Below are 13219 nucleotides of genomic sequence, written 5' to 3'. Positions count from 1 at the left end.
CACGAGGGGGCCTCATGGGGCACAGCCCCCTGGGTTATTTGCAAGGCCCCCTAACTTTCCAGCCCTGCCTGGCCCCCCAACTTGCCCCCTGACTTGGCACAATTCTAATCAGGCGTGGGAGGGGCGGCAGAAGCAGTCGCCTCCTTCCAGCACCATTGAAGGGCACTGCCAATCAGCTGTTCCATTGGCTCTTTCAATCCGGACAGAGGCTGCCTCAGCCACCCCTCTCGCACAATTTGAGTGGCAGGGGGAAGGGAGGGAAGACACAGCAAACAGGGAAGGGAACGGAAGGCAAGGCTGGATTTGGGAGAGGCAGAAGAGGCATTAAAAGACCCCACCAGCCAGCTCAGCTCCTTCTCTGGCTGGCTTGCTCCGGGCAGCTCGGCTGATTCCCTCCCTTTGGCCTTGGGACCAGCTGGGATCCGGCTCCCCCTCCCCCTTGGCTGCCTTGCTCTGTGCGGCTTGGGATGGGGAGGAGGTGCCTGAATAAAACCTGTATGCAAGTCACTTGTCAAAGAAAACAGATGCACAAACTCCCCTCTCCCCCACCGGTTCCTGTTCCTGCTAAGAGGATCCATGCCAGTGGAGTACAAAGCAAACACACACACACACACACACACACACACGACATTGCCACCCTTGGCCGTAGCCTAAGAGTTTCCCCATTTGGTTCAGAATGGAGGCTAAACATTTCTACCATCTCTAAAAGAAGGGAGGGAAGGAGAAATCCAGTCCCAACCATTCTGTCTCTCACTGACGACGCCACTGCTTCAGCACAGCCAGTCTCCATCTTCTCAGTAAGATCCCCAACTGCAGCTACTGGACACAGGAAGCAAAAAACCAAAAACAACCCCCTTCCCTTTTTCAAACTGCCCGCCTTCCAAACTTCCAGACCACGCCTCCTTTCACATTAGCCAGGGCAACAGGCTATTTTCTTTCCCACAGTCGTGTCATCTGAATCTCATCCTTCCCAATGATGAAAGTTTGTTTGTGACTTTTTATTCTGCATACTTGTTTGGGGGAAATTCTTCACAATACAATCTGCTGCAGCTCGTATTTCGTATTGAGAAATGATGCATTCAGCCCATTTGTTTCTTAATGCAAAAATAAGAATATGGCCTTAATATACCTCCCCTCCCCACGCCCCCGCTTTCTTGTGCACTCAAAAGCAAGACATCTGACATCAGGGAAAAAACGCCGCTTTTGTATATATTTGAGTGCACGAGAAAAGGGGGTAGATCTTCAAAATACTGTAATGCACAAAGAGGAAGGTAAGGCTGTTTCCTGAGATTTGTCTCTGGTGGTATTCTTGCTCTCCCCCTCTTTGGTCAGTTCTGCTGCAAGAAAAATAGCTGGAACTAGGATGAGATCACGGCAGCTGTCCCCTTAGTGCCCCCCCCCCCAATTTCTCTGATTTCTGTAGATCCAACCCTGACTGAAGGTTGTGTGCGTGGGGGTGGGGGGGAGTGCTGGCAACGTGATTGTGGGATGGAAGGCTAAGGTGGGGAGGCCACTGAGTGCCTCCTGAAAAAATGTGAGCCCCCCCCCCTCGACTTCCCAAATCCTGGCTACGGGGCTGCTACCATCCTGCATTGCCAATGATCTTTTTATATTTGCACAGAGTGTATCATGAATACACTCTCCTAAGTATCAAGATAAACAAATTTTTTTTAAAAAAAATCTTACTTCTGGCTCTTAACATTGTTCTGAATTGACAGTTCTTTAACAAATACAGATTGTGTTTGAATATGTGCACTCTCTTTGGGGCATGGAAGGGAACACCAGTCAAGCTTAGCCTTTACCTGGCATATATATTGCCCAAAGAATTAATGGAACCTGATCCTATCTTTGTTTTCCTAGGAGTTCAACTGGAGGTCCTCCCAAGCCGCAATAGTTTGCAAGTTTTTAAGAGTTGTCGAGCAAGACGTTTTCACTGAGTCACCTTAACCAGAGATGGAGAATAATAATAATAATAATAATAATAATAATAATAATAATAATAATAATAATAATAATAATAATTTTTTATTTCTATCCCGCCCTCCCCGCCGGGGCAGGCTCAGGGCGGCTCACAACATAAAACACACATTACATCAATTATACTTATAAAATAGTTAAAACAATTACAGGATATTAAAATTAACATAACAGTATGGCGTTAAAACAGGTTTCAATAAATTTCAGAAGTAAAAACATTTCAGGAATAAAAGCATTTCTAGCAGCATATCTAAATTTGTCAGTTTTTCGCTAGTTGAAGGCCATCTTGAAAAGGTGGGTCTTACAGGCCCTACGGAATCCCTCTAAACATCGTAGGGCCCTCACCTCCTCAGGGAGTTGGTTCCACAGTAATGGAGCAGTAATAGAGAAGGCCCGGTCCCGGGTGGCTTTCAGTCTGGCCTCCCTTGGCCCAGGGATATTCAACTGGTTTTTCCCAGGTGACCTCAGTGCCCTCTGGGGCTCATATGGGAAGAGACGGTCCCTTAGGTAGGTAGGTCAAGTTGACCATTCTTTCATACTGTCTCTGGCTGTTTCCACACTCAGGGTTGATTCTGATTTTATGAGCATTGAATCCGCCTGCAGAAAACTCCCGTTCAAAAGTACTCTTGTAAAGTGAGGAGCAGCTCTGAGGTGGAACCGCATTCGGTGCCAATTCAAGAAAATGAGTGTAGATGACTTAAGATAATGCAAAGCAAGATAGTAGTGACGGCGGTATGCAATGTAGATGAATATTTTGAATGCGCACTGAGAGAGGATCTTCTGTCAAGTGTAGAAACAGCCTCTGATAGTGCTCCCTCTCTCGGCTTGGCTTCGCGAACGAAGATTTAAGAAGGGTGCAGTAGTCCATGTCTGCTGCAGGCTCGCTGGTGGCTGACAAGACCAATGCGGGACAGGCAGATCCGGCCACAGCGGCTGCAGGGAAAAGTCTGATTTGGGGTTGGTGCTGTAGCAGTGCGATTCTTCCTCAATCTCCTTTTGTCCTCAAGACCAGCTATGCGTGCGTTCTCAAAGGAAGAGACAGCCTGGTGGATGGTGTGCCTCCATGCTTTGCGATCTGAGGCTAGGTCAGACCACTGGTGATGGTTGATGCGACAGGTGCCAAGGGATTTCTTCAAGGAGTCCTTGTACCTCTTCTTTGGTGCCCCTCTATTTCGATGGCCGGTGGAAAGTTCGCCATACAGAGCAATCTTGGGAAGGCGGTGGTTTTCCATCCTAGAAATATGCCCTGCCCAGCGCAGCTGCGTCTTCAACAGCAGTGCTTCGATGCTGGTAACCTCCGCCCTCTTGAGGACTTCAGTGTTGGTCACAAAGTCACTCCAGTGGATGTTGACGATGGTGCGAAGGCAGCGCTGATGAAAGCGCTCAAGGAGTCGCAGGTGATGACGGTATAAAACCCACGATTCGGAGCCGTAGATGAGGGTTGTCATCACAACTGCTTTGTAAACATTGATCTTTGTGCCTTTTTCAGATGCTTGTTGCTCCACACTCTTTTGTGCAGTCGGCCAAATGCACGGTTTGCCTTTGCCAGCCTGTTGTCAATCTCCTTGTCGATCTTGGCGTCTGAGGAGATGATGCACCCCAGGTAGCTGAACTGCTGGACTGTCTTCAGTACTGATTCACCCACAGTGATGCAGGGAGGGTGATAATCTTCCTGGGGTGCAGGCTGGTGGAGAATGGCTCCATGCTCAATGAAAACATGGGGCTTTTTATATTGAAAAGTGAGTTCAGAAGCTCTGAATCAACCAAGAACACATTTATTGTAAGAAGAAACAGTCACAAACAGCACAGGCACTTCACTTACTATATACACTCTGGCCATGGTTAACCACGTCCCCCTAGCAGGCAACACCTATTGGCTCACTCCAGAATCCTTCATTTGCATCTCTTTGTTACAAGTCATTACATGCCTAGCATCCCGATTGGCCAGTTCTTCTAGGCTTCAGGATCCTGGTTTGCCAGGAGTGCCTGTCTCAAACTCAGGCAATAATAACCCAGTGAGATGCAATACGTAATACAGCAAATACATAACACAGCAAATACATAACACAGCAAATACATAACATTTTAGATCTTGGGCTGGTTGTTCATTTCAGAGCACTGGCTGATGTCTGACCTTTGAACAACAGCCCTGTTCCCAAGCAAGCAATCAAGACAACAGCTTTAGATAGATTAAAGATGCGTGTATGCAGGGCTTTTTTATATTAAAAAAAAAAGCCAGCAGGAACTTATTTGCCTATTAGGCCACATTCCATAGTGTCACCATTATTTCACATAGGGCATTTTTGTAGAAAAAGCCCAGCAGAAACTCATTTGCGTATTAGGCCACACCCCCTGACACCAAGCCAGCCGGAACTGCGTTCCTGCGCGTTCCTGCTCAAAAAAAAAAGCCCTGCATGTATGTATTCATTTGCATGTAAACATTATCATCACAAGGAAAATCACAGCACAGCATGTACAGAAAGTTTAACATACTCCTTGCAGGCCCATCTTCAGTGCGACCCATGCAACTTCTCAGGGTTTTCGTAATGAGGCTAGGCATGGGAAGGATTTTGCCTGCCTGGGTCTTACCAGCCATGTTGTACTACTTCTCACATCCTGAACACGAGGGGTGGAATTCTAGCAGCAGCTCCTTTGCATTTTAGGCCACACCCCCCCGACGTAGCCAATCCTCCGAGAGCTTACAAGGCTCTTTTTTGTACGCTCTCAGAGGATTGGCTACATCAGAGGGGTGCGGCCTAATATGCGAAGGAGCTCCTGCTAGAACTCCACCCCTGCTGAACACGATCAGTTTCCGCTTGATACTAATCCAAAGCATTCATAGAATTTCAGCGGACCCACTGTCAAACCTGTCAACAAGATGGTTTCAATATTAATTTTCCCTACCTCCCAGGTGTCTCGAATATCAGTGTTACTGGGGATCACCTTGCCGTGTTCATCTAGAGGATACAGATCGTCTCCCGCCTATCATGAAAAGGAGAAAAAAAAGAAACCATGTCATTGATGATGCGACAAAGCACATGAACACACACACGAAGCTGCCTTATACTGAATCAAACCATCAAGCTCGGTATTGTCTACTTAGACTGGCAGCAGCACCTCCTGGAAGCAGGAGGTGCTCTTTCACATCACCGGCTGCCTGATCCTTTTAACTGGAGATGCCAGGGATTGAACCTGGGACCTTCTGCATGCCAAACAGATGCTCTGCCTCTTAGCCACAGCTTCTCTTCAAAACCCCTACAAATATTTCACTAAATGGAATTTACGAAACTGACACAGGGAATGTATCAATTTTGCCTAGCGCTGACAGCAGTTGTCTGATGCATCAGTGTCAGATTCTCACCAGCCCTGAGATCCTTAGAGATGGAGATGCCAGAAACTGAGCCCAGAATCCCCAGTATGCCAAGCGAGTTCTCTACAGTTGAGCTGCTGCTCTCCAGAGCTGAAGGAATTGTATAAATCAGAGTGAAAGACAGGAGTTTGTAATTGTAAGAATAAATTTGGATATCTGAAGAATTTCCAGGTCAAAAAAAGAAGTGTAGAACGGGATATGGCCTTGAATTCAGACCTATGTAGTAATTTTGGCCCATCGTATTTCTTGAGTATAGAATACTAAAGTGATTGGCTGTGGTTCATTGGTCACAGCGTCTGCCTTGCATGCAGAAGGTTCAGTCCCCAGCCTCTCTGGTGAAAGGATGACGAAGCAGGTGATATGCAAAGACCTCTGCTAGAGACTCTAAAGCAGGGGGGGCCAAACTTGCTTAATTTAAGAGCTACACAGAATAAACATCAGATGTTTGAGAGCTGCAAGGAAGGTGGGGAGGAAAGAGAGAGATGGAAAGAAAGCAACTTTAAATTCATTTTCCAGGCAGCTGGCTTGCTTGGCTTGGAGAAATGACTTAAAGAGAGAAATGACTTCTCCAAGCCTGCCGATGGGGTTCTGGGGGCTTAAAGAGCCACATGATATGTGTGAAAGAGCCAAGCTACAGTCTGGCCACTTCTAGACAGCTGCTACCAGTCACAATAGGTAACATTGACCTTGATATGGAGCAACAGTCTGAATCAGAATAAAGAAACTTTCACGTGTGAAGGTGGGATTCAAGCATATACTTATCTTCCCATTGATTTCAATTAACAGCAGTTAACCCGGGTTGGATTGCACTCCAAATTTATGACTCTGCTCTTTAACATTCCGTCAATCATTCTAAATTAGGAATTCTTCACCTTAAGAGAGTTCCAGAATATGCAGAATGGCTCCCAAATCACGGCCGCAGTACCTTGAAACCCATGGGGAAGTGAATGATGTAGAGATCCAGGTAATCGAGCTTCAAGGCAGTGAGAGACTTATGGCAAGCTCCCTTCACCTGGGATTTTTCATGGAAGGTGCACCATAGCTGGGGAGGGAGGAAGGAAAGAAAAGGATTTGCTAGGCTGATCCAATCGAAAAGCAGTATTTGCTGTGACAGACGGCTCCAAAAGCTCAACTTTCTGGTATGCAGGGGTGGAATTCTAGTAGGAGCTCCTTTGCATATTAGGCCACACACCCCTGATGTAGCCAATCCTCCAAGAGCTTACAAAAAAGAGCCCTGTAAGCTCTTGGAGGATTGGCTACATCAGGGGTACGTGGTCGAATATGCAAAACAGCTCCTGCTAGAATTTCATTCCTGCTGGTAAGTCTAAATGCCACAGCAAAATACTTATTTTGCACTCTTCCCCCCAAACCACCCGCAGTGCAGCCCAGTATCCCCTGTCTGAGAAGCAGAACCAGCAAAGGAGGTGCAAAGGGAAACTACTGCCCACCTTGACCCATAACCCAGAACTGCTTAGAACCATCACAGACCCACATCAAGGACTGCCCCCATATTTCAAGCACAGAATTCAAAAGGCAGAATAAAAGGGGGTGCAAAACAGTGATAAAAGTTTAAAGGCACAAGTGTGTTTTTTAGTTGCTCTTATTAAATGCTGGATTTGCAGGTATTGATATCATGGTGATATCAATACCTGCAAAGTTTGAGAGCCAGTTTGGTGTAGTGGTTAAGTGCGCGGACTCTTATCTGGGAGAACTGGGTATGATTTCCTACTCCTTCACTTGCAGCTGCTGGAACGGCCTTGGGTCAGCCATAGCTATCTTAGGAGTTGTCCTTGAAAGGGCAGCTGCTGTGAGAGCTCTCTCAGCCCCACCTACCTCACAGGGTGTCTGTTGTGGGGAGGGGAGAAGGTAAAGGAGATTGTGACCGCTCTGAGACTCTGAGATTCAGAGTATAGGGTGGGATATAAATCCAGTATCATCAACATCATCTTCTTCTTCGGAACGGGACAGCCCGTTAAACAATCTAAAGTGTTTTTATCAACTATATTACATTGTTACAACAGTTATATAATGTTGTATAATGTTATGCATTATATAATGTAAATGTTACATGATATGTTATATATTGTTCATACGACTTAAAAATGTAAAAAGGGGGGCAGGCCCAAGCCTGTTAGTGAATAGCAGGAAGGAGTTTGTCAGCGCTTAAAGGGGGAGGAACCTCTCTAGGGATTTCAGCTTCCCTTGCTTTAACCCTTAGCTTAACTCAAAAATAAAGCAAGTGCTTTTTTACTACAGGAGAGCACTTGCTATGATTTCAAGTCAAGGGTTAAAGTGAACGCACAGCTACACAGTATGCCTGACACATGTGAGATCATGGACTCACAGTCAGACAGACATCGGGGGAACTCATCTTAAAAAAGAACTTATTTCTGATTTCCCTCCTAGCCTACTTTTGCTGGAAAGGGCAGCATAGCCTTCTCCCCTCTTGCAGCACTCTCTCCCAGCATCAAACAAACTAGCACTTTTAAAGGCAAGTCCTGTGAAGTTCTATCCTGTGAATTTAGGGGGAGGTTTTTGTGAGTTTCCTGCATCGTGCAGGGGGTTGGACTAGATGACCCTGGAGGTCCCTTCTGACTCTATGATTCCCCACAATGTACATCAGTCTGCTAGTGTGGTCATGCACCGAAGACCAGGCACATTTCTGACGTATTGTGGAGCCAGTTTGGTGTAGCGGTTAAGCGCATGGACTCTTATCCGGGAGAACCAGGTCTGATTCCCCACTCCTCTGCTTGCAGCTGCTGGGATCAGCAGCCATAGCTCTTTCAGAGCTGTCCTTGAAAGAGCAGCTTCTGAGAGAGCTCTCTCAGACTCACCCACCTCACAGCGTGTCTGTTGTGGGGGAGGAAGGTAAAGGAGATTGTGAGCAGCTCTGAGACTCTGAGATTCAGAGTGAAAGGCAGGGTATAAATCCAGTATCTTCTTCTTCTTGGCCCTGAGTGATTATGAATTCTGGGAGAAGCTTCTAGCTGTTGCTGAAGTTACAAGACATAAGCCACGGCTCAGGCCTACAGGCAGGGCCGTAGCCAGGATTTTACAAGTGGGGGGGCCTCTTTAAAAAGTCAGGGGGCACCATTTCCTATCCACTGTGGGACTTGCCGCTTCTCACAAGCTTTCTGGGATAGGGGCAAAAGCTAGAGGCTCTGAATGTGCCCAAATTGAGGCAGCCAACCCTAAAACTTTGGAGCGAAGAAGGGATTGCACCTTGCTTGCTAGCAAGGGGGTTTCCTTCCACCTCCCTCTCTCCCACCCTGGCACTTTGCAACAGGAGCTACATCTGTTCCCCCCCCCCCCCCCCCGCCGCTCAAGCCGTTCCACATGACCTCCTCTGCCTCCCTCCTCTCCATCTGTTGGTTTTCCTGCCACAATGCACTGTGCAGGGCTTTTTTTGTAGCAGGAACTCCTTTGCATATTCGGCCACACACCCCAGATGTAACCAATCCTCCTGGAGCTTACAGTAGGCCCTGTAAGAAAAGCCCTGTAAGGAATTCTAGCAGGACCTCCTTTGCATATTAGGCCACACCCCCTGATGTAGCCAATCCTCCTGGAGCTTACAGTAGGCCCTGTACGAAGAGCCCTGTAAGGAAATCTAGCAGGACCTCCTTTGCATATTAGGCCACACCCCTGATGTAGCCAATCCTCCTGGAGCTCACAGTAGGCCCTGTACGAAGAGCCCTGTAAGGAATTCTAGCAGGACCTCCTTTGCATATTAGGCCACACCCCCTGATGTAGCCAATCCTCCTGGAGCTTACAGTAGGCCCTGTAAGAAGAGCCTTGTAAGCTCTTGGAAGATTGGCTAGATCAGGGGGTGTGGCCTAATAAGCAAAGGAGTTCCTGCTGCAAAAAAAAGCCCTGGCACTGTGTCCTGCTCAGCTCTCCTGGCTCTGGCTGCCACTGAGGACACCGCGCCGGCCTTGGATCAGCCATAGCTCAGGCAGAGGTTAAGAACATAAGAGAAGCCATGTTGGATCAGGCCAGTGGCCCATCCAGTCAGGGGACCTTGCCTGGAAGTCAGGGGCAGTGCCCCCCCCCCCCCCCCCCCGTGGCTACAGGCCTGCTTACAGGCCTTTTGTCAATTGCTTCTTTGCTCTCATGTTAGAGCGAGATGGAGCAGGCAAACTGCCTGGCTTCTTAGGTCCTGAGAGCAACCCAGACAGATCAATACCCAACACTTCAGCAGCCCTGTCTGTAGCAAAGAGGCCTACAACAGGGGACCCTGACCTTTGTGATCCTAGAGTGGCATGACATTACTTCCTGCTTTTAAGACAAGCAGTGACTGGAACAGAAGAGCTGTTCTCCCCCATTGGTCCCCACTTTCAGTCCACTGAGCGAGGGTGGGGGAGAGGGAGCATCACCAGAAGCATACATGCACCTTTGCACGCCCACACACCACTGCTAGGCAAGTGGTATCCCTAAGGCTGCCAAGCCCCCAGTCTGTGTGGGGCTTCCCCCGCCTGGTAGGTTCCCAATCTGCTGGCACACAATGGGCCAGCAGCGGGAACCTCCCCCTTTGTTGCTGGCGCAATGACATTACCCAGAAGTGATGCCATCATGCCAGCAACGGTGCACAGCGGCTGCTCTAGGTGCTTCCGGGAAAACTCTATGGTCTCCTTGGATGCTCTAGCCCTTTGGGAGAGGAAACTCTATGGGACAGTAGGTACCATAGAGGTTTCCCCTCCCAAGTGGCTAGAGCATCCGGGAGAACCACAGAGTTTTCCCGAAAACGCCTAGAGCAGCCGCGAGCGGTATCACTGGTGTGATGACATCGCTTCCAGGACTTGGCAACCCCAGGTATCCCTACCTAGACTAGATGAATGTGGCACCCAAGGAAAAGAGACTGTTCTCCCACATGATGAAATGTTCCCAGTGCATGCAAAACTTGACTGTAGCCTAGCCTTTCCCTGCTGTCCTATATATTTCTGGGCAGGGAGGGTTTTTTCCCCCTTAAGTTGGGAGATCCTTGAAACATGCAGTCCCCCAGCTGTACTTGAGGAGGGGTACAGTCCAGAAACACATGGTTTGTAACACATAGTTTCAGGGGTCATGTTGTAGAAAAATAGGTGGTGGAATTAATTAGCATAATTCATTAGAATATGCTGCCCCCCCAGCCAAAAGCAACCCAATGCAAGAAAGGAGAGCTCTGGGCGAGAGAGGCCTGCTTGGGCTGGCTAGAGATCCAGCCAGCCCAAGCAGGTCTTACTTGCCTGGGGCTCTCCTAGGACAACCCCTCCCCCCCAGTCAAAAGACCAGCAAGCCACCCGCCACCTAAAATCACATAAGAAGTGGAGAAAGGGCGGCATGGGCTTCTCCAGGGGTTAATGGGGGCTGCTAGGGGCGTGGCAAAGCTCCTGGTGGCTGGCTGGATGCCTGCTCTCCTAATCCAGGGATTGTTATGCAGCTGCACCTACTATTCAATGGACAAGGTATGTAGGTGGGGAAGAGGAGGGGGAATTTTCAGAAAGATCCAGGAGCTGTGCTCCTGTGAGCTCCTGCTGAATTCAAGGCCTGCATGGCTTTATTTGCACATCCAGATCAGCTCTCACTGTGCCCACCAAAGCTTTACCTTACTGACAATGAAGAGGTCTTCCCGTTTCACAGTGCCTTCCTTGATCTTCTGCTGAATGGCGTTGCCTATTTCGTTTTCGTTCCTGTACAGGTAGGCACAGTCTATGTGGCGGTACCCGAGATCGATGGCAAGCTTCACGGCTTCTTCCACTTTTCCCGGAGGAGCCTAGGAACAATTGGATTGTTCTGAGTTCCAATCACCCACTCACACACAGACCAGCATTGACCTTCAGGCAGATGTTTGATGCATGACTTTGCTAACCCAACACAGTGCCTTCCAACACCCACACAAATCAGTCACTGATTACCTTTTATATATATTATATTTATAACATAGATCAGGGGTGGCCAAACTGTGGTTTGGGAGCCACATGTGGCTCTCTCACACATATTGTGTGGCTCAACATCCCCACTGGCCAGCTTGGAGAAGGCATCTGTCTCTTTAAATCACTTCTCCTAGCTAAGCCAGCTAATGGCTTGGAGAATGCATTTAAAGTTAAAGTTGCTTTCTTTCCACCTCTCCCTTCTTCCTCCCTCCCCTATCTATTTTCCTTCCTTCCTGCTCTCAGAAATCTGATGCTCATGTTTGCAGCTCTCAAACATCTGACGTTTATTCTTCATGGCTCTTACATTAAACATGTTTGTCCACCCCTAAAATATATCTTTGACATCTGGTCTCTAATGCAGGTTCTTCTCCACATGAGATGTAGGAAGACTGATTATTCCACACACACACACACACACACACCCCACAGCAGGCTCACAAACAGTGGCCAAGTGGTGATCTGAACTCAGGTTTTTCCAGAGAAACACTCGAACTAGAACATCACACTGATCGGAATAGTGCATGTGTTCAAAAAACCACTGATGGCCCAGGGCAATAAATACACTGAAAAGTATCTCAGTCTGGTCAAGTTTCCCCACAAGGAAGAAATCTTGAAGTGGCAGAGTAGACAGCGCTGCAAGCGAAGTTCAAGGAAACACCATTTTCCATTGCTCCCACTTGTACAAGGCATTAAAAGAAGAAGAAGAAGATATTGGATCCATTCCAAATCTCAAAGTCTCAGAGCAGCTCACAATCTCCTTTATCTTCCTCCCCCACAACAGACACGCTGTGAGGTGGGTGAGGCTGAGAGGACTCACAGCAGCTGCCCTTTCAAGGACAACCTCTGCCAGAGCTATGGCTGACCCAAGGCCATTCCAGCAGGTGCAAGTGGAGGAGTGGGGAATCAAACCCGGTTCTTCCAGATAAGAGTCCACACACTTAACCACTACACCAGACTGGCTCTCAGTAAAGGTAGAGGTAGTACCCCGTGCAAGCACCAGTCGTTTCCAACTCTGGGGTGAAGCTGCATCACGATGTTTACATGGCAGACTTTTTTGGGGGTGGTTTGCCATTGCCTTCCCCAGTCCTCTACACTTGACTCCCAGCAAGCTGGGTGCTCATTTTACCGACCTCGGAAGGATGGAAGGCTGAGTCAACCTTGAGCTGGCTACCTGAATCCAGCTTCCACCGGGATCAAACTCAGGTCATGAGCAGAGAGCTCAGACTGCAGTACTGCAGCTTTACCACTCCGTGCCACCGGGCTCTTCTGTACAAGGCGTTGGTGTAACATTAATAGGACACAGCAATATCCTTGCCCACTTTGAAATTTCTAATGCGCACGACCAATGCTGGTCAATCGCACCTACCATTGCATGCGCATAAATATAACGTTCAAGAGGGCGTTTTTAAAAACAGAACGAATGCCCCAGGAGAACACCTTTATAATGCAACGAACACTACAATTACTGTGGGTTATCGGCTGCTTTTATTGTATCATATTCACCCCATAATCCACTTCCTGTATTGTTTATAGCATACCTCACTTTCAATAGCTTGTTGTCCGCATCGCTCTCTAATTCTGTAATCCTACCCTTATGGTTTTGTTGTTTCATGCTGTCTAATTGCACTGCTTATGTTCCGCCACCCACCTTATCGGTGAGAAAGGTGGAGGATGAATAAAGTAAATACATAAATACGTTATATCTTTATTTATTTGTTTATTGCTGCTCGGAGTAGAGCACCCGGTAAGTAGATCAGGCAAAGAGCCCATGCTGAATTGGAAACCAAGGAGGTGTTTGTTAGAGTGGCATTTCTATCTGAACGCTCAGGGGTGGAATTCTCGCAGGAGCTCCTTTGCATATTAGGCCACACTCCCCTGATGTAGCCAATCCTCCAAGGGCTTACGAGGCTTTTTTTGTAAGAGGAAGACTTGGCAAGCCTATCAGGACCTGAAGCTGAACCTG

At 48.0% G+C, this 13219-nt stretch overlaps 1 protein-coding gene across 3 annotated transcripts in view; it reads right to left on the bottom strand.

Annotated features, from left to right (window-relative positions):
- The window catches only part of LOC132576579 (1,5-anhydro-D-fructose reductase-like), a 71934-nt gene that overhangs the window by 54801 nt on the left and 3914 nt on the right, over positions 1–13219 (bottom strand). The window contains exons 2-4 of one of the 3 annotated variants that reach the window (XM_060245886.1): positions 10929–11096; positions 6273–6389; positions 4882–4959 (exon numbers count right to left, since the gene is read on the bottom strand). In XM_060245886.1, coding sequence (XP_060101869.1) covers positions 4882–4959; positions 6273–6389; positions 10929–11096 — 363 coding nt within the window. The remainder of the gene's footprint in view (positions 1–4881; positions 4960–6272; positions 6390–10928; positions 11097–13219) is intronic. The other 2 variants (XM_060245891.1, XM_060245887.1) reach the window with 2 other exon arrangements.

Source organism: Heteronotia binoei, chromosome 8 (genome assembly GCF_032191835.1).
Source record: "Heteronotia binoei isolate CCM8104 ecotype False Entrance Well chromosome 8, APGP_CSIRO_Hbin_v1, whole genome shotgun sequence".
NCBI lineage: Eukaryota > Metazoa > Chordata > Lepidosauria > Squamata > Gekkonidae > Heteronotia > Heteronotia binoei.
This window is presented reverse-complemented; position numbering and strand designations above follow the sequence as displayed.